This window comes from Caloenas nicobarica, chromosome 19 (assembly GCF_036013445.1).
Source record: "Caloenas nicobarica isolate bCalNic1 chromosome 19, bCalNic1.hap1, whole genome shotgun sequence".
In the NCBI taxonomy this organism is placed as follows: domain Eukaryota; kingdom Metazoa; phylum Chordata; class Aves; order Columbiformes; family Columbidae; genus Caloenas; species Caloenas nicobarica.
This window is the reverse complement of record NC_088263.1, coordinates 7,215,187-7,236,111: the sequence shown is the minus strand read 5'-3', so window position 1 is coordinate 7,236,111 and position 20,925 is coordinate 7,215,187. Positions and strand designations below refer to the sequence as shown.

Sequence of the window (20,925 nt, the reverse complement as noted above, 5' to 3'; positions counted from 1 at the left end):
GCAATTAATAACCTGATACTAAATAAGAGCATATCATCAGGCCTAAAAATCTCCCTAACCTAAACAAAAATATGTATCAGGACTCTACATCAGGCAAGGTTTTCTTCTCAAGTGTTCCCAATTTGATCTTGGCAGAGAACAGGTTACTGATTGGCTTTCAAGTGGATACTACCTCCACTCAGTCCCCCCAAACCCCAAAACCACGATTCACAGCAATACCAAACTCAAATCCTACATGATGCCAATGTGAAAAATAAAAGCAACTTGTCATTGTAATAAACAAGTTAAAAACAAGCAACAAACTCTTCTGTCATTGTGATTTGCTGGCACTTACAGGCAATATGGCTACGACCACTTCTGGAGCCGTTTCCAGCGTCCCATCAGCTGCTGCATACACGATAGTAAAAACATATGTGCCAATCCACAGGACGTCCAAAACTGAAAGAGAAGGAAACAAATACCTCAGCCAGGAACACTTCAGGATATTTCCTTTTAATGATCCGTCTGCAGAATGATCTTACTAGAGACAAAAACTCTGTGATCCCAGAAATTTCAAACACTAACCAAAAGAATCTATTTGATTTGCTTGATGATATCACAGGCAAAACACAACACCAGTGTTTCCAAACATGGATGATGTTTTAGCATATCGAAATGAAATGAATGAAAAAAAACCCCCACACTGCAATTATGTAACTAGCACAGGACACTAGTACAGCTGTAACAAAAAACAACATGAGGAGGAATGAGTAATAGTATTTTAAAAGAAGAAATAAAAATATGTACCTTTAACAGGATTGTCCGAGTCATAAAAGGGAGGACAAGGGATTACTTTCTTCTCCTGTAGATTCTGCAAATAAAACCACCCTTAAATTCAAAGAAAAAGGCACCAAACAAAGTCAGTTGCAAGGTTTGCAGAAAGCCCAAAGAACTGGTCTAGAGCAACTCACCCACTCTAACACTCATCACACGCCACTCTGAAATCATAACATTTAAGTGGCAGGTGCAAAGCTTAAACCCAGCATTGGTCTAAAACCCTTTAATATTTACCAGAGGGAGTAGGCAGCTTCACATGGCTCACACCACGTGCCACCTGACTAAATTCTGTAGCTTGCGATGCAAAGAAAATAAAGCAAACTAGTGAGCAGACATAAAACTTTACTAGCAACAACACTTACAGGCAGATATTGCACCACAGTGCCATTTTGCCTCCCTACAGCCAGTTGTTTTCCCTTCGGGCTCCAACAAACTAAGCAAAAAAAAAAAAAAGATAATTTTGTTAGCACTAAGGAACTGGAGAGTTACAAGGCCCCACAAAAGCAGGACTAACAATTTAAAACCACAATTTTTCCCCCTGCAAAATAGCATGAATCTGAATTAAACAAGCAGGGGTTCACTCAGTCACAGAGAAAGCAAGACTGCATAGATCAAAAACCAACTAATGACAACTCTTATTTGCATGCTTCCCTGGAAATGACAGTCAAGCCTGAGGCAGCACAAACCACAGGTGAACACATTTTATTAATTCACAAGATGCAGCTCCCCCAATCAACCGGGAAAGAGCAGATACATTGCAAGACATTTTTCCAAGTCTTAGAGAGTAAAAAAATTCTCAAAAAGGAAGTACTTAAAAAGAAACCTCCTCTTGAGACAAACAGCCTGTCTTTTTAGAGCTATCAATCCACTTCTACTCTTCCCTACGCTATTCGGGGCTGCCACTCACCAGATGTAACAGCGATAGAGGACGGCAGTGTGGCGTACACTTTCACAGAGTCCGTGACCTGCAGGACGGAGATACTGCCATCGGACAGACAAATTGCCACCATGGCAGGGCTGGCAGGGTTCCACTTCAGGTCGTTGACCATCGCTGCATTTCCCGCGTCCTTGGCCAGTTTGTGATATGCAAATGCACGTTTCTGCTGTTTTGCCTTTTAGAAAAGACAAATACTTGAGACAGTCAAAGCTGAGCACAAAACCAAGTTCTCCCAAAGTCATACTTCAAAGCGGTTTTGACCCTCCTATACAATAACAACTGATAAATATAAGAAGCAGATTTTGAGTTTACTGAACAATACCTTTACAAGTCACTCCCCACACAGAGACAGAAAGTCCCACCCAAGCTATGTCTCTCCTCCTGCTATATTCTGAAAAAAAAAAAAAAGCAAACCCACTTTGCACATGTTTTACCTGATTTAAGAATGTGCGGACATCAAAAAAGCCAATGAAGGAACCAATCTCACTGGACATCATACAGACAGACAGTGTGAGATTATCACAGCTCAGAGCCAGGTGCTGCACAGGAAACTTCATGGGAACTAAGGTACTCTGAACATTCTCCACTTAAAACACAAAAAAGGGAAGATAGAATGAATGAGATTCATTTAAATAGCAATAACTGTTCTTGTAAAATAATACCATTAGAACAAGTTTATGCAAAAATCACCGGTCCTATTAACAGCAGCTCTCAAAGCTAACGTAGAAAAACTGAGTGAAAGCAACTCCCTTTGTCTTTATCAATACAGTCTCAAGAGTTGCCAAATTCCTAAGAAAATTGAACTTCCCTTCTTCAGTAACCTGGAGGAAAACTAAGTGGACAGATGTTTGGTTTTACTTATGTGTGCACCTGTATCCTTCACATGGTACAGTTACTAAGGACAACAGGAGAATGAAAACCATTTTGCACTTTGGTGTATTTTGCACTTAGGTGGTGGAATGGTGATTGTTTTCTCTCTTGCAGGACAGTCGTTTAGTCAGAATGGATAATTCGGTGCAAGATCTCTGTCCCTCCACTCACACACATCCCTGACACATGCACAGGTTCGAACACTGGCTCCCCAGACAGCACGTGGCTGTGAGGAAAGGGCCACGACCTCGGGTAAGGAAAGACAAGCTCGCTGTGTGGCACTGAATATAGGCGACCAAACCTGAATGACGCCTGAACAGCAGCACCCCGGTGATGTGTTCCCAACAACTATCAGACCAGAAAAGCCCATATAAAGCTGTCTCTGGAAAGACCATGAGACATCCCTTACCGATTTTATTGGGATCTTCTCCCAGCTGGTTCTGCATAAGAAGATTTTTGGTGTGAAAGATTTGCAGACTGGTTCCTCCACCAGCAAAGACCAGCCCGTATTTGTTAGACACTGCAAGGAGGCTGGAGCGCTCTTTGGGAAGATCATCAGGAGCATCGAAGATGCGGACCTTCTTCAGCGCTCTGAACTGAAAATCCTGTTGTGAGAGAGTTGGGAAGCAGCTGGACACATGCTCATGGAGAGGATGGTTTACTTCAGTTTCTCTAGACAGTAAGTTGCAAAGTTTCTCCACAAGAAATGCAAAACACCTGCCAAGGCAGAGTCCACACCCACTGGCCATCCCATCACGTTTTCTATCTCGTCTAAACACTGAGGTCACACATCAATTTTTCCATGGGCTCAATCCTTCTTCTATTCATCAGCCTATTTTCACAAAACTTGTAGGAGCTGAATCTGTCCAGGCCATCTAACCCTCCCATAAACACACCAAACCCAGCCAGTGGGTAGAGAAAAGAAAGAGAAGGGAACAAAGCAGAGATACAACGTGACTGAAAAAACCCTGTTGCCTTAAAGCTACAAAGCACATATCTGCTTAGATGCATCTTTGTTTGCTTCTGTAATTAATGACACAGAGAACAGATACAATTATTCCTTCCACCCACCCCCAGCAATTACTTTACATAAACAGACTCGGGCTTTTTGCATTCATTTCTCTCATAATTTACATTGTCCTTTTGTAAAAGAAGGAAGAGAGAAGCAGAGCAAGAGATAAAAACTCCAAAACCACAAACTGAATTAAGAAACAGCAGTTGCACTACCACCACGGAAAACCTGAGGTTTCCCTTAGGAATGAGTCTCTTCCCAAGGTGCCAATTGTTGAACGGAGCACTGGATTGAACGCCAGTAACTCAAATCAAGCACCTGAGTTTTATTTCCAAGTTACTGCCAAAGCACTGAGTAAGTACATTCCTGCAACCTGAGAAGGCTGTGGGAACTCAGAACCTTCTGCAAACAAACAGCTGGTCTCTTGTTTTTGAAGATGCCTGAGCAGAAAGCAGCTGCATGAAGATCCACCTGGGCTGTAGGAATCTGACCCCTGTGTCCTCATTTATAAAGCCCCACAGTAAAACTTTGGAGACACAGGGATGGGCTTGGCTGGCAGTACACAGCAAGACTCCCCTTTACACTGTCCCACAGCTGACAATCACACATGCTGTGCCCAAAAGCAGGAGATTCCCAGCACAAGACATGCTGACAGGTCTGGGAAACACATCACTCCTCTCCCTAAATAAAAGTTCCTCCAACTGGGACACTGTGCCTCTCCCTCCCCGGGTGTTACCAAGCCCCCCCTCACCACAGGCCACACCAGCCTCTCTCTCTTCCACTCCACAGGCTGGTACCGGACTCTGGTGAAAAGTCCTCAGGTGCTTCACAACCCCTGCAAGGATCCCTGGAAATGCCTCCGCCACCGGCCTGCCAGCCCCACGGCCCAAGTCAAGTCTCTCCCACAGCTCACCACCCCTCACGGCCCAGGCCAAGCCCTCCCCAGGTCCCGTTCCCCGCACGGCCCGAGACGACCTCCGCCTCGCTACGGCCTGTCACCTCCTCCCGGCCTAAACCAACCCGAGCCAAGCCGCCTGCCACCCCCCCACCACCGCGGGCTGCCTCCTCACCGTCCCCCTGCTCTCCCCCCGCCCCTCACCTTCATCTCCCGCTCGGGGATCACGTCCATATCGTCCCCCATGGCGGCACCACCAGCCCCGCGGTCCCCGCCGCCCTGCGACACGGCCGGGAAACCCCCGCGCGCCCGCCACTGCGCTCACTTCCGCTTCCGGCGGGGCCGCTCTAGCCTGTAGCTCTCGATGCTCCGCGGCGGCCTGAGTCCTCCAGCGGGCACCGTTGTGTCGCAGCTGAAGCGGCGCCGGGTCCCCCCGGGGCTGGAGAACGGGGGATAAACGCCAGTTCTGGCGGCGGAGGAGCCTGCTTGGCAAGCGGGTGTGTTTAATAACCCCTCGGTTCGTTATGTTCTGAGGCAGGGCCTGCCCCGGTGGCGGTGGCCGCACTCGGGGGCCCTGAGGGGACAGACCCCCTGGGGACAGGGCCTGGCTGATGTCTGACATCCAGAGTTAGGGATAGAAATAAACAGGGCCTGGCTGATGCCTGACATCCAGAGTTAGGGATAGAAATAAGGTAATAAAAATAAGTTTGATAGACTTGAGGTGTTTATTAGGTGTTAGGCCACAGGAATGGTGTTTGTTAGGAGAAGCAGGAGACAGCTGAAGGACAAGGTGCTTGCTCTGAGGGGATAAAGGGACAAAACCAGGGCAGGAACCGGTTCAGACTGTGTGCGGCAGCAAGTCGGGTAACAAAGGAACTGCGAATGCCCAGGACTCGAGTTCAGTCCAAGGACAACGTGAAGAAGACTGCTTGCTTCCTCCTGCAACCCTCGAAAGATCACCTGATCATTGCACATGTGCTGTGGACATTTACCTATGCTAAATGGGTCCAAGAAACGTGACAGATATGCAAAGGATTTCCTGGAAATGTAATGAATATGTATGGTCTGCATGAATATAACCTTTGTCTGGAAACAGAAATCTGAAAACTCTGGTTTTAGAAATTTCTTTACTCACGGACTTTCCCGGCCGTGCCGTGGTGGGGCTGGTAAACGGCTGCCCCACACTGTCTGTCAGCCCTTGGTAAGGGGCTGCCGCACTTTCTCCACAGCAGAAATCCACTGTCTCTGCAGCTCTAAGTACATCCTGCTCCATCAGCCTAGGCTGCAGCAGGAGCACACAGTTCCATACACCTCTGGTTATGTGCAGCTGAGCTGGAAACGTGAGCAGGAGCAGGCGTTTTCCCACTCACAGCAGGATTTCTTTCTTTGCTCCCTCCTGCCTCAATTTCAGGGAGTTCAGCCCCCACTCAGTGCCAGCACAGGGGGTGCATCACCTTAGCACTTAGCCCTCTGGGCATAAGGACATGCTGAGAAAGGCGGTTTTCAGCTCTAGCAGTTTGTGCTTCTCTTTTTCCAGGACCAGAAGGACAAGGGTTTCCACAGAGACAAAAGCCGTGATGGCTTTGGGCAGTGACCTAAACTGTGTGTGGCAACCCACATCCAAATTTCCCCTCGCGTAATGTGCTCCCTTTATTTTCTAACTGAACAATGGCTTTAACACAGCCTGGAAAAGCAGGTGCATTCCCAGAGGCTGCCAGGCAGCAGAAAGCAGATGCAGGGCTCTGATCTAAGGGCAATTCTTTCCTTTTGAGGAACACATGGAATAAGTGCACCCAGCCATTCCCCCAGGAAGCCTGGTCTGCAATTGCTTCATGTGCAGACAGGGTGAAGAAAACAAAAAAAAAAACTCAAAAAAACCCACACCACAAAAACAACACCACCACCCAAAACCCAACACTTTCAAGAGAAGCATTACAAGAGTCTGCTCTTGATAAACAAATTATTCCTTAAAACAAGCACCACCACCTTCTTTCTTTCAGTAAGACAAAACCCCCAAAGAACCGAAAACACAAAACCAAACTACCAGCTTTCAGGAGGCGGCCTCTGCTTTTCATAACCCAAACTCCATGGCATTCAGTCAGTTATTACAGATAAAGATCAGATCAAGACAGCCCATACCTATCTCTAGGATCTATTTAAAGGTTTATATTAACAGACTTGGAAGCCAGCTCGCTTAATCTGCAACCAATCATATGGACCAAGCTTCAGAGGAGCTAAACTAAATACACTGACACACGGTGGAGCTTCAGAAGATTTATTTTCAGTCTTTGAAGTAGACTGGTGCTGCTTTTGCTCTTAATTTTTTCTCTCCATTACAATTTTGGTTTTCATGCAAACAGTAGTAAGAATGTTTTTTTTTTTATTTAAAACTGCAGCCTTTGGCAGGAACAATCAGCCTAGTAGAGTTAATCATCTGTATTTCCTTTATAAAAATTATTTATTAAACCATGATTTAAAAAAAAAAGTTAAAAGCTGCCAAGATCATTTAAGAAAAGAGTAGGGAAAGGGCAAAGAGCAAACATCTGGATTCCAGAAAGTGTATAGAGTGAGAATCACCGCAGTAACCCACATGTGGATACCACAGTCTCAGCTACATCTGGATCCCAGCTCACACTCCACACTTACAACCATTCTTATTTTGCAGACTCGAGGGCTTATCCATGAGGGAAATGTCCCCGAGAGTCACAGGGGACCAAGCTGAAACACAAATGGGGTGTCTGCAGAACTCAGAGGGACAGAGCAGCTGCATGAGGACAGATCCCAGTCTGACTGGGCTCACAGTTTAGAATAAAATAATTTGGGTTGGAAGGGACCTTCAAAGGTCCTTCCAAGTTTGATCATGCAGCTTCCTTCACCCGAAGGTTTGATTTCACCCTGGGCTTTCCTGCAGGGCTGCAAACATCACAGCAGGCTTGTTTCTACACCAACGGACAGGACAGACAACCGCACGTTCAGAGGTCACGCTCCTGATCAGATCCAAGCACAGATTTATCAGGAAGGGTGTCCCTCGAGGAGCTTTAACCACCCTCATGTGCAGCGGCTGGTGTTGGACCCACCGAGATCTGGCTGCAGGACAGACCCACAGAGGGGACAGACAGACACTGTCCCCACCTCCATCTGAAACACTCCGCAGGCAGATCTCTGGTGTCCACGCACCTTCCCGCATCCACCCAGCACACGACTAAATCATGGAGGTGGGAGCCTGACATGTTTTGGTGGGGTCAGGAGGGGCAGAACTAGTCCAAAGCCAGGAAGCGCAGGATGGAGCAGAGGAGGCACTTTCTTTCTTTCTTTGCACCCATGAAGCTGCTCTCAGGGGCTTTACTAGAGAAATGCTCGATATCTGGCAGCACAGCACCTGTCGTGACAAGCACAGCTCTGAATCCATAGGCTGGGAGGAAAGCGGCTCCTTGTCTGAGAAAGGCAGGAAGGGCAGAGGAAAGAGTAAGATCACAGGATTTTTTTTTTTGATCTGACATTACACTTGGCGCTACAGCTGCTGTCTAACAAATCAAGTTGGCTACAGGATGCAGCAGAAAGACATGAGCTGGGGGTCTCCAGCTTCCCTTGCTGTTCCTCTAAGGCAGGTTAGTTGAAAACTAGGACTGTCCACAGTGAAAAGTAACAAAGCAGAGGTAACCTCTGTTACAGACCAGCAAAGCAAACAGTGCCGATATTTCAGCCTGTCCTCTTCAAGGGAGGCTGGCTATGTCCCGCTCTGGAGGCGGACCAGAAGGTTTTGGGTTGCTTTCGTTGGCTTTTCCTTCAAACATCATGACCCTGCAAAACACAACAAACAATACCACTGAAAAAAAAGCAGGTGCATCTTTACCCGTAATTGGGAGTGGGATTATTTTATCTGCTGAATTATTTTATCAGCCTCCTATGCAAAGGGCAGCCGATAATTAACAGAGGGGACAAAGCTATCAGAGGGCAGTGCTGCCAGCCCGGCAGGCAGCTTGGCTTTTCCAGCAGCTTCCAGGAGTGAGTTCCCAAAGCCTCTGCTGGTTTTCCCTCTCAGAACCCTGAGGATTACACCGTTTTATTTAGACAGCCACTTCCAAAATCCCCCAGGCACACAATGCATGCCAAGTGCTCCAGACGTCTAAAAGCAAATACTCTTCCCTGACCCACCTTGTACATCACCACACAGCAGAACATTCAAAAGCCAACACCAAGCAAGCGACAGCAGTTACAGCCAGGAAAAAAGGCAGAGATAAGAAGTAAGGCACGGGCTGGAAGAATCTCAAGCATTTTGCAACCACCAGCACTGTCTTACTCCCTGAGGACAGCAGCTACGCTGGGAATGCCAGCTGCCCCGCTGGATCAAAGGACTGCACTGCTCTTGGGGCGAGTTTTACATTTCTGCTTCTGCTCTAAAGAGTCCAACGGACAATGGGGTGTCTGTTAGCAGGAGAAGGGACCCGTCTGTGAAAACTGCTGCAGTTGGGAGGAAGGATGGAAGATGTGGGACAGGCTGCAGGCTCAGCCTGCTTCCATGGAGAAAGAACAGAGGAGCAGGGATGTGAGAAGCGTGTGTGCTCAGAAGGTGAGCATCGCAACGTGCAGACACATGGCACTCAGTGGGGAGAGATAACACTCATCGCCAAACATGTACCAGCTTGGAGGGACCACATGAGAGGTGGGCGCAGGATCCTTCCCCCCAACCTGCCCTGAAAGCTGGCTGTGCTGCTCAAGCTGCCTCCAAAAAGGGGAAAGGGGGGACAGAGAGGAGCAGCTCCTATTCATGGTGGTTACAGACGCAAAAGCAGGGCCAGCCTCTGCAGCTGTGAAAGGAAAAGTCAGGCTTAATGGGGTGGGGATGAAGCCAAGCAAGTGTTGGGAAGCCATTTGTTACAGCAGGACTTTCAGAGCCCTGCTGAGGGGGCAGAGGAGCCATTGGGAGGCTGGTGCTGGCAGCCTGTACTACAGAAAACCTCTCCCAGCACAAGCCAGCTGTTTCAATTATGCATCCTGTCTCCATCTACTGCCCCATCTCTCCAAAATCAGGCAGGGAGGGAGCATACTGTGGGAAACAAGAGCCAAAACTGCTGGTGTTGGCAGGACCATCATTTGCCAGTCAGGCCCTGCCGCCATTCACAGGGGGAGCCAATGTCCCCAAAGCCACAGGGAAGAGAAAGGAAGAAGTCCTGCAGTGCTGAGAGCCTGCACGCCCTCAGGAAAGGGGAAGAATCGCACCGAAGAATCGCCCTGCGCAGAGCACGTGGGAGGAAGGCTGCGCTAACACACCCTGCTCAGCCCAGACACAGGGTTATACACCCTCTCGTGTCTCTTTGCAAATTCCCCTTCACAAGGGTCCTCGTCTCCCCTCCACAAACACCAAGCACGCACAGCTCCACGTCTACCAGGCAGAACAGGTTCTGCTCCCCAACATGCCAGTTCAGGTCCTGCGTGTCCCCCGGCTCCCTCCCAGGGACACTCACAGTTTCAGCACAGCAGAGCGTTTCCCAAGCATCACGTTGACGAAGTCCTGGTATGAGATGGTCTCACTAACCCCTCCAGTCACCTCAGAGATCATCTTCTTCAGTTCGAGGTGGGTCTTTGGAGCCCCCATCTTCTCCATCATCCTTTTGACAGACATCAAATCTGCAAGAGCAAGGCAAGCAGTGCTGCCGTGAAGTGGCCACACAGAGCACAGATCGACCCAAGGGACATAGGCATGAGTTCCCACCTCAAACCACCTCACCTGCAGACTTTGGGGCTGAACGCAGTAAAGCTGTTGCTGAAGCCGAGAGAGGCTTTCCAGTATAGCCCAGTACAGAGCATCCCTTCCCATTCGTGCAGCTCAAAATAAAAGCACCATGCACACAGAAAAGGGACAAGTCGCCAAGTGCTCCAGAGACGCGTGGTGACACTGCTCTCCAGCTCAGAGCATGGTGCCAAGAATCACAAGGATGGGGAGGAGGGAAGCAACACGGGGCTTAAAGTCGGAGACAAAGAAGCTGTGGGGAGTGGGTGCCCCTGCCCATCACCACAGGCCATTTCCTTCCATTGCTTTGCAACCTGCGGCCCCTTCCCTCCCGGAAAGGCAGCGCAGCCCTGAGTCAGGCTTCCTCCAGCTCCCCGCGGGCTTTACTTCAGCTGGGGAACTGGTGGAGGAGGGGAACGAGGCTGCAGCCTCCTGCAACGGCACAGCATGCAAGTGATTACACTTCAGTGTGTGTTCCAGGCCTGCAGAAGGCTGGATTTTTATGTAGTTGGTGCTTTCTGGGCCCAAACCAGGGCTGCTCAGCTGAGCCAGACTCACACCTAAGTCCCCTGCTTCCCTCTGCTCCCCTCCCAGCAAAGCAAAGAGCTTCTCTGCACTAGAAGTGCTCATGGTTTCATTCAGCTTCTGCCTCAAGCCAGGCAAAACCCAGGACCGCCCAAGCCCCGCAGCTTCTGGGAATGCTGAGGATGGAGAAGGCAGCCTCAGTGGAGTAAAAGGTAGAAGAAAAAACAACCAAAAAAAGGCATTTAGAGCAGAAAGAAGTGAAGGAGCTAAACAGAGACTGAGGAAGACAACAAAAAAAGAGCTTAGATCTTGAAGCAGGTGAGGAAAGCCTAAGCTGAGAGGCAGGGGCTGGAGAGCCAAGGAAGCCCCTGGCTGGGAATCAAGAGCCAACAAGGCTGGACACAGGAGCAGCCCACAGATTTTCTTCCTCAGCAACGCCGGCACAGAGGGAAGCAGCAGATACAGCAGCAGATACCACCTCAGCAGGCTGTTGCTCTTCCAGCCCAGCACCCCTGAGTCACTCACCAATCTCCCCTTGGTTGTTCAGGTCAAACTCCATGTACTTCTCTGGAAGAGACACAGAAGCAAGTTAGCAGGATGCTGGAGCAGGGGGTACACAGGGCTTTGAAGCACTGCCTGCTTAGAACAATGAAATAAAAGATGAGGGGATAAGATTGGTATACAGTTCAAAGAGGAAGACCATCACAAGACCTGGTTTTAGCACCCTTATCTCAATTCCAAGGCTCTAGAGTTAAGTGCTCTTTAATTGTGGCTGCTTTTCATTTAAGCTGAAGGAAAACACTGGCATGAGAACAAGGTATCAGCTAGCCATGAATAACGTTAAGAGGTTTCCAGCCAGAAAAACAAAGCTCTGGAACAGCCTCCCAGGAGGAGTAGCAAGGAAAACAAAACACTGAGCACTCCCAAAATGAAGCTTGATCGGATTAGGAGGGGGATTAAATGGCGTGGTTGCCTGCAATAGCCAGGGACAGACTCTACTGCTGCCAGAGCAGCACCTGCCAGCAGAGATGCTCAAGGACCACATCAAGAGGTCAAAGACAAGAACATGTCCAGGAACAGTTACGCCAGAGCAGGCTGTTCGCTCTTCCAGCCTGCTGTCAAACACTGCTGAATCGGGCAATTCCAGCATCCCCAGAGAAAGGCAGAGCCTGCTCAAGATCTGGTTAGCTTTGCAAGATGAAAGCTGGCATGCCATAACAGACAGAGCACTGATTTGAGTCAGAAAAATCAGGATTTCAGTCCTGTGCTGCTTCTGACCTTTGAAGTGGCACACCTGGTGCTTTCTACCCCCCTGACCCCCCTTGCTAGCTGTTCCCCATTTAGACTTTAAGCTCTTCAGGCAAGGATTTGTCTGTCTTACAGACCACAGAGCTCCCAGCGCCGCAGGGGGCCCCCCATCATCTCAGTTCTGCTAAATGATAAGAGCGAGATGCCTGCTGCCACCATCCATCCACGCTGAGCTGCAGAAATCTCCGCTTGCCCTGCAGTTTGCGCTCCCCACAACAGCCTCGGGGGACTCAAATGAAGTGAGAGCTCCCAGGCTGCCCCTTTCCCCAAAGGGAAAAAGCCCTTTTGCCTCTGCTCCAGGGACACCAGCAAGCAGATGAGTGTGAACAGAGAAGTGGCAGGTTAATTTAAGGGAAGAGGGGATATTTCACACATCATAGCCTTCCCAGGAGCTGTGTTTCTGAAGGAAAGTCCTGGGTTAGCTGGACCGATGGGCAGAGGAATGGCTTGGCATGTCTTCACCTGGTGGGTTGCTGCTGTTGTGAGCTGAACAGGACAGACCTACAGCAATACCACGTGCAAACCAAAGCTGTTTGTGCTTTGGGCAGAAATAAACATCTCCCTTCGAGCGTTAAGCAACCAATCCTGGATGAAAACGGGGCTCTCACATGTGCTTAGGGGCCAAAGCGATGCTTGATGTGGAACTGTCTCTCCCCACACTCCACCCTGCCAAAATGACCTTGTGCAAATGAGCCGCTCCCTCCCTGGGTGGGGGTCAGGCACTCCAGCATGCCTTCGGGGACACAAACCCCACTCTGCTGTGTCCCTGCCCAGCACATGTTTTCTTTTCTTCTCAGCTGACACTTTGTCAAAAGCGCTGAGAATAGAAGCAGCTTTACATCATCATGCTCTACGCCTCAGCTCGTGCATTCATCTTTCCCTCCCATCCCAGCTGCGGGGATTCAGTGGGGCAAAACTATGCGATCCCTCCCCACACAAATGCATTTACACAAACACCGCACAGGGGCTCCCCGGCTGGGGAGGGCAGCGGGAAGGACAACAGAGAAGAAACGCTCCCCCCATCATCATCACACAATGAGCCGATTGTTGGAGGAGGCGTTGGAGAGCGGGACAGGCCACGGAGGCAAACTCATGAGGAGATGCCAAAGGCTCTCGTTACAAGGAATTCTGAGCCTGTGACCTACAGTTGCAATGTTTGAAGAGCCCCAATTGTGATGGGAAAAAATAATGTGGGGCTGCAGCCAAAAGCCACAGCCATACAAAAGGCAACAGAAAAAGGACAGGGAGCATAGGAGGCTCCTCTGTGCCCGGCAGGGTAAGGGATCACAAAACCCCAGCCGTGCTGGATTGCAAAGCCAAAACTCAAAGGGAAATAGCAGACAACGCCTGAAATGAAAGCAAGGTCAGGCTGTATTTGGTTAGAGCCAGGCTGAGGACAAACCTCGAGGGCAGTGTGACGCAGAAGGCATGTTTTCTCAACTGCCTTCAGCCACTGCTTGGAATGAACGTGGAGGCACCCGGAACAGCCCTGCCAAATCTTGTCCTGTAACCACTTTGGGGACAAGCTCCAGAGGACTCCAGGCTTTTAAGCTCTTTTGCTATCCCCCATCCCAGCAAACAGCCCAAACTTAAGCCCCAAATCTGCCAACCCACCCTCCTTGGGCTTTGGCCAGGACTAGAGACACGCTACTGGTGTTGCTTCTGGTATCAAGGGGCTCAGAAAGGATCAGATCAAACCAAAGAAATTTTTGGGGTGAGAAAGGCCCCAACTCCTCCAGGAAGCAGCTGAGACCTCTGCTCTGTGGGAAGAGGTCCTCCTACTCACTGAAAAAAAAAAAAATTAGTCCAGCTACTGCCTCATGCATTACACCAGCTACCTTGTCTGGGTATCTAGTCAGAAACCATCCTCCTGCTGCTCCCCGGGGCTTTGTCCACGCAGCAGGTTCTGCAGTACCAGCAGCTGCCAGGCAGGATGGCTGCAGGGTGACATGTCCCTGCCTCATGAAGCACAAAGATTCGTGTGGGAAAACCACCTCTCCAGGGAGTTTCACTGAGTCCCACAAGCAGTGGGGAGGGATCCATCCATCTGTCTGTCCCAGCTCACTCACTTGTATTTGGCAGAGAAGCTCAGGCTGGTAATATCCAAGTGCTGAGGAAAATAATCTGTTCTGTGAAAGGACACAGAAACCCTCTGGTTCTCACCTTTGAACACTGCCAACTTCTCCTCCAGATCTTCTTCATCACTGAACTTTGGGTCACAGAGAAATTCCTAAAACAGAAAAAAAGTTAAAGGAAAACACTCTAGAAGGCATGTATGAATGCAGCATTACCCAGAAGATCTACACAATTCCCAGAGAGCCACATCTGAGCAACAGCGGCAGGAGGCTTGAAAATGGGTTGAATCCCTCCACACCTTGTCATTAACATTGCAGTGCAAGGGGAATGCATCTGGTGTCTCAATTTCCCACCAACAGCTTGAGGGAGGACTGGACCCCAGGTGCCTTTGGAATAACTGCATGAAACCCCCTTTTCTTGCACCCAAGGTTTCAGCTCCCCATATCTCTGCTTCAGCACGCACAGCACATGGATCAGGCACCTATTCCCAGCAAGGGCTCCTATTGTTTGCAAAAAGCACTCTGATCTCAGAGTTTTCAAACTCCTGGATAACTTTGAGGGCTAGCAAATGGAACAGTCAAAGTCTGCAGAACACCATGCACCCAAGAGAGGACAGGTATTTTGGGGAAAGGAACAGCCACCCACTCTCAAAGTGCCTATTCATTTCTCCCCCCCACCCTGCTCAGGCTGGAGAGGAAAATCCTGTGTCAGGTCTGGTCACTTGTCCCTGGCTCCACCTCAAAAACCTTCAGGTACCGGAGCGAACAGAGCAGGACTCACACCTCAAAAACCTTCAGGTACTGGAGCAAACAGAGCAGGACTCACACAGCCAGCTCTGCTGCTCTGCCCTGCCAGCAACTCCCCCTGCAGCTGCGAGCAGCCGGGTCCTGCTCCCGTCTCTGCCCTCGCACACCGCCCAGCTCCAGCGAGCCCAGCACAGCGTCATGGCTCGGTCTGTGTTCAGCAACACCACCGCATTCTTCAGCGCAGAAATCATTAACATCTGCACGGTCTGTGCACTGCCTGGCCTGGAGAAAACCTCTCCAGGGGTTAGAGCGGATGGAGGGCTGAGGTTGTTCCCCACTCTGGGCATCTGTTCCTCACAAGGAAGGCAGGAGTGGGTCCCCAAGATACTAGGGTCTCTGACACTGGTAGTACTGGGGCAGCATAATTTGTGATAAATGAGACAGCCCCCCCTCACCCAAAAGAAGCCTCATCTGCAGACACTGGGGCATCAGGACTGCAGGAGGTCCCCACAGCCATCGCGAACCCAAATGTGCAAATGCCTCAAACCTTCACTGTCAGGTAACCACCGCTTCGGCAAGTCCTTTATGTGCAGCTAAACTAAGGTTTTGTAGGAAGGCGGCTAGGATAGAAGTGACTGCCATCCCCTCCTCCCATCTCACAGACTCCAGATGGGACACCAGGGACCATGTCCCCTAAACCAGTGTGACACAGACTTCCCTTATCACCATGGACACCAACTAAAATTGAGAACTGTGGTGAAAAGCAATGTTCCCAGTTCCTTCTTTCACTCTCCTTTACCAACTCCATTTATCTCAGTTATTTCTACCCAGGGGTATCATTTGCCAGCCCAACACAAAGGGCCCAATTCAGCTTTGAGACCTGGGCTCAGCCAACAGCAGAAGTCACCAGAGAGTCATGTTACCTACTGCCATCACCACTGAACAGCCCCTGTAGAAGGAACTTGCCAAACATCCCTGAGAAGAAAAACAGGGCCAGAGCATCTCCTGGCCATCAGGTCACAGCTTCATTCCTACAGGAGCAGCAGACAGTTTGCACCTACCAGCAGAACAGGGGATGCGAGAGCAGAGTGCAGTACTGCTTTGGGAGCTAGAAACAGCACAGAAATGGTGAGGACTGAAGAGAATAGAATACTACATCTGCACAGGATGGCTGAGGGACACATGCCAAGGGTCCAAGAGCCCCTGGCAGCATGGTGCGAGAGCAGGATGGGCGACACTGTGCACACACCTGGCACCCAGTCCTCTTGCATTTCAACTGGAGGGGAACTGGGCAGCCCACCAGTGTCACAGCTCTGCTCCAGACCGAAGGAAGCAAAAGGGCAGCATATTTCAAAGGCATTCCACCGTCTACATTGTATGCAAGCTGGGCTACCACTGCGATAAGGCAAACACTCACAATAGCACACAGGAATTCAGTCCCCAGGGCCAGTGACTCAGACTCAGTCGAGTGGCTGAAGTTCCTCCTCAAGCCCTTTGCTAAATCTTCCATTTTAAGAGCCACGTTCTATTAATAAGAACTGCTTAATAAGCTCCAGCCTCTCCCCCACTCTTGCCCTGAACAGCCTTTCTGGGGCAGAGAGACTTTTCTAAGCCAATAAATTCAGCCACATAAGTCCCAGCTACCTGCAAGACCACCTGCGTAAAGCCAGATCCTTCTTCCCTCTCCAAAAAGGCATCTCCAACCAGGAAGCCAAACTCTCACTGGGCTGTTTAAGTGCTTGACACCAACCACCCCACATGCTGGGGCTGGGAAGGGGCTGAGGGATGCTCGTGCCTACCCTGGATGCGAAAGCAGGTACCTGCTCTCTGGCAGGCTGAATTCTATCCCCGCAGCCCAGCGCATTAGAGGGCAAAACTAGGTTGAAACTAATCTGTGCTGGATTAGACTTGCCACCTTGATGCATGAGGCTGAACAATGTGATTGCCATTTCCCAGGAAGAGGGGAACGGCCAAGAAGGGATCCCAGAGGAGTGTTCCAGGCTGGAAAAGACAGAATTCAATACTAGTCCTTCAGCAGCACATGTGCATTTAGGATGCTGCCTGCCAAAGACCCTTATCCCAGTGAGAGCTCTGGGGTAGAAACCAGCCAGGAAAACAGGGCTGGGAGGGAACAAAGTGTTAGGATGAGACAATGAAACTAAGCCTGATAGGAATTTGGCCTGATGATAGGTTTTATTAGGAGCACTTTATGCCTGGGGCTCTTCAGGGCTTGGGAAACCCCCTCCCTGGCCCTAGCCACAGTATCAGCCCAGGTTTACCTGTCAGCTCTGTGTCGGGGAGGTGTGAGTTGCTTCACTGCACACTCGCTGCAAACTCCCCCAGTGCTGCCGTGCGGAGCTGGCAGAGTGAGCAAAGAACAGCAGCACAGGATTTGCTGCCCAGAACCACTGCAGCAATTTCTAGCTGCTCAAATCCCCTCTCCTAGCACTGAGCCAACACACAGGGCAGCAAGGACATGAACAAGCAGCTCTCACCTCTGTCAGTGGGAAGTTACGTAGCTTGTTTCATTTTTGTGACCCAAAGCTCACCCAGACAAAAAGTCTGCCAGAAGTGATGGCTGCTTAAGGGAAGGACAGGAGTATGGGAGGAAGAAGAACCTCCAGCCCTAGGGCACAGCAGCGGCACATCAGCAGCAGCTTCCCAGGCTCAGTCCTACGGCTCCTGCCAGCTGAAGGATCACGTATCCACCCTGTGCCCGAGTGATGCTGGGGACAGCTCTGCAGCAGCAGAAACTGCAGCAATAGGTACAACACACTCCCTTCCTCCCCAACTCGAGGGTCAGCTCCACCTTGGCCATATGGGACCTGTTGAGACCCACCGACGCGCCTCTTTGGCACAGGTCGTGCTGCCTGCCCATGGCACGTTTCAGAGGCTCCTTTTTAGCCAACTGCTCTTATTCTACTGCAGCACCTCCTGGTTTCTAATAATCTAATTCCCTTCCCAGTGACCTACATAAACTCCACCTCCACCATCTCAGCCCTGCCTGAAGGAACATATTGGCACTTTTCATGGCCCAGTTGCTGTGAGGGCAAGGCAAGCCCACCATCTCCTCCAGGCTCTCATCTCACGCAGCTCTTTGATTTCTCCACATGTAACACCAAGGGGACACTGGCTATATCAGCAAGTGATCACCAAGCCCACCTAGAAATGACCCTAGAAATCCCATCGTTGATGGTTTCAAGGTTAAAAACTTCTTTTCACCTTCAGAACAGCTCTCGGCTGGGAGGGATGCCAACGGAGCTGCCCCCACAGGCCATGCCAAGCAAGGGACAGGGCAAACCCAAAGCTCCAGGGAAGGACCTTGCCTGACCCTGGCATGAAGGGCACGCAGCCCAGCGTACTTTGTACTAATCTAGGAGCTGCCGTTCCCCCTGCCCAAGGCTTGTGGGACACCCAACCATCCTGGGCTCCCCATTGACCCACCGCAATCAAAAACTAGAAAGGCTTGAGTCAGCTCTTCTGAGCAGCTGGCGCTCCTCACTCCTAGGAGAAGAGATTGAAGTGCTCGATATAGTGGCGGAAAGAACAATAACTCCTGTTCTTGCTGGAGCACGTTCCCAAGGGGACTTCCGTGGCAGCGGGAGCCTGAGCACCCACGGCCCCCGGATCTGCCCGGGCTGTGGTCGCAGGAGGGGGAAGAGACGCCTGCGAGGGCAACACCCCGGGCGGAGGGGCTGGAGAGCAAACCCCCGCCTCCTCCAGCCGGATTTCCCTCCCGCGGGGCACAGCCTGAGGAGGGGGCAGCTCCCCTTGCCTTCTCCCTGCTCTCCCCCGCCCGGCACCGCCAGAACTCCCATCCCGCCGGGCACCGGCTCAGCCCCGGCGCGGCCGCCCCCATCCGCATCCGCATCCCGCCCCTCGGAGCTCTCCGCCCGGTCCCCGCGGGGCTGCCCCGGCTCGGCTCTGGTCGCGGGGGGGGTGGTCCCGGCCCCACCTTGTTGATCTCCTCCAGCCGCCCGTCCTGCGGGGCCCGCCGCAGCCCCCCGCCGCTCGGCCGGCGCGGAACCGCCATCTCCCGGAGCCGCCCCGCGCCCGCCGCCCCTTTAAATAGCGGTGGGCAGGGCCGGGCGGGGCGGGTGGTGCGGGACCTCCGCCCCCCCCCCCCCCCCCCTTAACCCCTTCCCTGCCGAGAACCGGCGGCTGACGGCCCCCGCACCGCTCCGGGCTGCTCCTCCCGGGGGATGTAAACCGGGTACCCGTGGGGTGCAGCCGCTCGGTCGGGTCTTGCTGGAGATCTGCGAGGTCCGGAGCGAGGCGGGGGAAGCAGCGGCCGAGCCCCCGGCGGGATGGGAAGGGAAGGGACAGGCTCCCTCTGGCGCCGTGCACAGCGGCTGCGGCCCCCGAACACCCCCCCGGATCCCCTCCGGAGCCACCCCGGTGCAGGTGCACCCTCCTCGGGCACCGAGCACTGGTTCCGGTGGCAGGTTTGCAAGCTGCTGTCTGGGAGCAGCTCCGGCGTGTGATAAAGCACAAGCGCTTGCAAGTCGGCGCTGGGTGAGCGCTGGAGCATGAGCAGCAGGACAAGGCATCCACCGCAGGGCAGACGCGACCAAAGCTGATGCGTGTCCTGGCCAGGATCTAATGTGGGTCGTGGCACTCAGCTCCCTCATTCCTCCACAATCTCAGCTAGACACCTTATATTTTAAAGACCTGTACTAAGGTGAGGTTTTTTTAGTAGAATTGTCAGACAGGTGCCCCACACCGCCCCAGAGCCAGCTGCATTTCAACCCTGGGTGCAGCGACTTGCTCTTTGAGAAAGCAGCAAGTGCAGGTATAGCGTGTGCCCCTCCTGCTGCTGTGCGCGCAGGCGGATGGGCGGCTATGTATTATATTAAGAATTTTTAATGGATACAGCTCTAGGCAGGTGTCACCAGCTAAAAGAACAGAGTTCCAGGGAGAGCAGGAGGGAGGAGGAACCACATCTTCAGCAGCAGGCACAAGGCAGAGGCTTGACATTTCTGTAAGAGCAGCAAATTGATGTGTTGATTAGAGCTGTAGAATTGTCTAGCCAGGGAGATGGTAAGTGGCTGTGGCTCCCTGCCTCTCGGCCAAGCTGAAGCATGCTGTGCTCTCGCATGGTTTTGCTTTTGCAGAGCTGTTCTTGGGTAGCGAGAGGGGACACCCTGCCATTACACTCCTGCAGCACTGCAGCTCTGGCACCCCACTCCTGGGGCAGATTTTGTGCAGAATTAGGAGGGAGATGGTTTGTTCATGGTAGGAGAATCCTGTGTCACTTCCAGACCACCGAACCCACTGGAGATGGCGCTGAGGGGGTCCAATGTCTATGGCAGAAGTTTTACATAGAACGTTACACAAGGCTTTATCAAACCTGATTTCCAGCACTGTGAGCAGAAGAATACATGTAAAACAGGTTAACAAGTGAACCGGGCTCCAGCCTGGGGACTCGCTTCTGGTCTTATGGGAGTGATTTCACTGCTACCTGGAGTCACGGCACAGCCAGCGTGGCGGGGCTGAACAAGGACCTGGTTCTGCTGCCTGCATGGCTGCACAGCCCAGCCCAGGGAGCAGGGAGGGAACGCACATGCCTTTCCTTTAAAGGCAATATAGCCGCCGACCTCTGCCACCCCGCGGGAATGACACTGGCAGGAGCTGGCTGTGTCCAGCTGTTCTGTGTCTGGGAGGGTGTGTGGGTGGTGATGGGGGCTGTGGGTTGATGCAGCTGCAAGTGTCAGCTCTCCCACCTCCCTGCCTGGTGCATTCGCACTCCACCCAGCCCCTGGTACCACCAGCAATTGGGCTGATTTATAGCCAGACCTGGTGACATCCAGTGAGCCAAGCAGAGCTGGGACAGGACACAAAGACCAGAGCTGTGGGCGGCAGCAACCTTGTGTGACCCTGGAGCAGGGGAATAGCAGGAGCAGAGCTGCTCTTACCCTGCAAGCAGGCAGAGGATGCCCCACCTGCCTGCCAGGAACTGGTTAAGGGTCCAGCAACAGTCTCTCTCATCTCCTCCTGGGGCAGGAGAGT

The 20,925-nt window shown here is 51.6% G+C and overlaps 2 protein-coding genes across 4 annotated transcripts in view; both read right to left on the bottom strand.

The window, feature by feature from the left end:
- Window positions 1-4,824, bottom strand: part of NUP214 (nucleoporin 214) — a 41,375-nt gene extending 36,551 nt beyond the window's left edge. For all 3 annotated transcript variants that reach the window (XM_065648332.1, XM_065648334.1, XM_065648333.1), the window contains exons 1-7: window positions 4,735-4,824; window positions 3,033-3,228; window positions 2,188-2,339; window positions 1,724-1,928; window positions 1,179-1,249; window positions 787-850; window positions 335-438 (exon numbers count right to left, since the gene is read on the bottom strand). In XM_065648332.1, coding sequence (XP_065504404.1) covers window positions 335-438; window positions 787-850; window positions 1,179-1,249; window positions 1,724-1,928; window positions 2,188-2,339; window positions 3,033-3,228; window positions 4,735-4,776 — 834 coding nt within the window. In that variant the 5' untranslated portion in view covers window positions 4,777-4,824. The remainder of the gene's footprint in view (window positions 1-334; window positions 439-786; window positions 851-1,178; window positions 1,250-1,723; window positions 1,929-2,187; window positions 2,340-3,032; window positions 3,229-4,734) is intronic.
- Window positions 4,825-6,789: 1,965 nt separating this feature from the next.
- Window positions 6,790-18,966, bottom strand: AIF1L (allograft inflammatory factor 1 like). Its single transcript, XM_065648611.1, has 5 exons — window positions 18,872-18,966; window positions 14,258-14,324; window positions 11,312-11,353; window positions 9,996-10,158; window positions 6,790-8,331 (listed from the first exon to the last, which is right to left on the bottom strand). Exons 1-5 carry the CDS (start codon window positions 18,947-18,949, stop codon window positions 8,244-8,246), a joined length of 438 nt encoding a protein of 145 aa, XP_065504683.1. The 5' UTR covers window positions 18,950-18,966; the 3' UTR covers window positions 6,790-8,243.
- Between the last annotated feature and the right edge of the window lie 1,959 nt (window positions 18,967-20,925).